The sequence below is a fragment of the Austrofundulus limnaeus genome, unplaced genomic scaffold (assembly GCF_001266775.1).
Source record: "Austrofundulus limnaeus strain Quisiro unplaced genomic scaffold, Austrofundulus_limnaeus-1.0 Scaffold70, whole genome shotgun sequence".
Classification (NCBI taxonomy): Eukaryota; Metazoa; Chordata; class Actinopteri; order Cyprinodontiformes; family Rivulidae; genus Austrofundulus; species Austrofundulus limnaeus.
The window spans coordinates 2,064,844-2,066,273 of record NW_013952472.1 but is presented as its reverse complement, the minus strand read 5'-3'; the positions used below and the strand labels follow the sequence as shown (position 1 = coordinate 2,066,273).

Here is a 1,430-nt window from a genome sequence, read left to right as displayed (position 1 = left end):
CCATGTTGGCCTGGCCACAACCCCTACAAGCACACACAGACACACAGCTGACCCAGCCATGGCCCAGTCAACACCTCCACCCATGTCGCTTTCACTCAGATTGAGAGGAGACACGCAGCCCAGCTGGAGGAGAGCCAGGCTCGAGCCGGAGGCCTCGTCCGACACCACCAGCAGGTTTTCAGAACATAAACCTCCCGATGTTTACAACCTCAAACTGAAACCCATCGAGGAAGACTCCACAGGACTGATGTGTTCTGTGTTAAACTCGCTGAAGGAACCTTTAAAAAGTTTAAACACACCAACAATACCTAACAAGTGACATGCTGTGAATTCATGGTTTCACCTAACGAGAAGGTAAACCACCTGCATAACAATTTTAAATTAGCAGTGGCGTGCACGAGGTAGGCAGGGATTAGAGGAGGGATTACAGCTGAGGTTACTGATGTTTCCCTTGAAGGGGAAGGAGGACTCACCAGAACAGTGTAGATATGAAGACAACGATAAACTGGAGAGAAATCCACCAAATCCTGAGCTCCTGGTACCTGCAGAAATGATGCATTGAAACTGGTTTTTCAAACTTATTACAGATAATTAGCCAATTATTGGTGAAAGTATAACAATATTTATTTTTAAGTTCAAATGATCATTGATTATTCTTTACTTTTTAAGTTTAAATAATAATTATTTTAAGCGGGAAATAAATATTTGGGTTTACAGTTTATTCTTTATTGTAGAAATAAATACATTTAACACACTGTGCAAAATATTTTTTAACATCAATTTATTCATTTTAAGCAATTTTATTGCTGAGGCCATGCTGATTTTTCCAAAACGAATGGGTTGTTTGGGTCTTGATGGTTGTTTGGGTCTCATTTAGTAGGTCGTTATGGTCTCATTTGGTAGGTCGTTATGGTCTCATTTGGTAGGTCGTTATGGTCTCATTTGGTAGGTCGTTATGGTCTCATTTGGTAGGTTGTTATGGTCTCATTTGGTAGGTTGTTTAGGTCTGGACTGGTAGGTTGTTTGGGTCTGGATTGATAGGTTGTTATGGTCTCATTTGGTAGGTTGGGTCTGGATTGGTTCGTTTTTATGGTCTCATTTGGTAGGTTGTTTGGGTCTGGATTGGTAGGTTGTTATGGTCTCATTTGGTAGGTTGTTTAGGTCTGGACTAGTAGGTTGTTTGGGTCTGGACTTGTAGGTTGTTTGGGTCTGGATTGGTAGGTTGTTATGGTCTCATTTGGTAGGTTGTTTGGGTCTGGATTGGTTGGTTTTTATGGTGTAATTTGGTAGGTTGTTTGGGTCTGGATTAGTAGGTTGTTTGGGTCTGGATTGGTAGGTTGTTATGGTCTCATTCGGTAGGTTGTTTGGGTCTGGATTGGTAGGTTGTTATGGTCTCATTCGGTAGGTTGTTTGGGTCTGGATTGGTAGGT

General features: G+C 41.7%; 1 protein-coding gene across 2 annotated transcripts in view; it reads right to left on the bottom strand.

The window, feature by feature from the left end:
• exoc6b (exocyst complex component 6B) overlaps positions 1–1,430 on the bottom strand; it is a 63,411-nt gene that overhangs the window by 45,535 nt on the left and 16,446 nt on the right. For both annotated transcript variants that reach the window (XM_014010594.1, XM_014010595.1), the window contains exon 8: positions 474–542. In XM_014010594.1, coding sequence (XP_013866048.1) covers positions 474–542 — 69 coding nt within the window. The remainder of the gene's footprint in view (positions 1–473; positions 543–1,430) is intronic.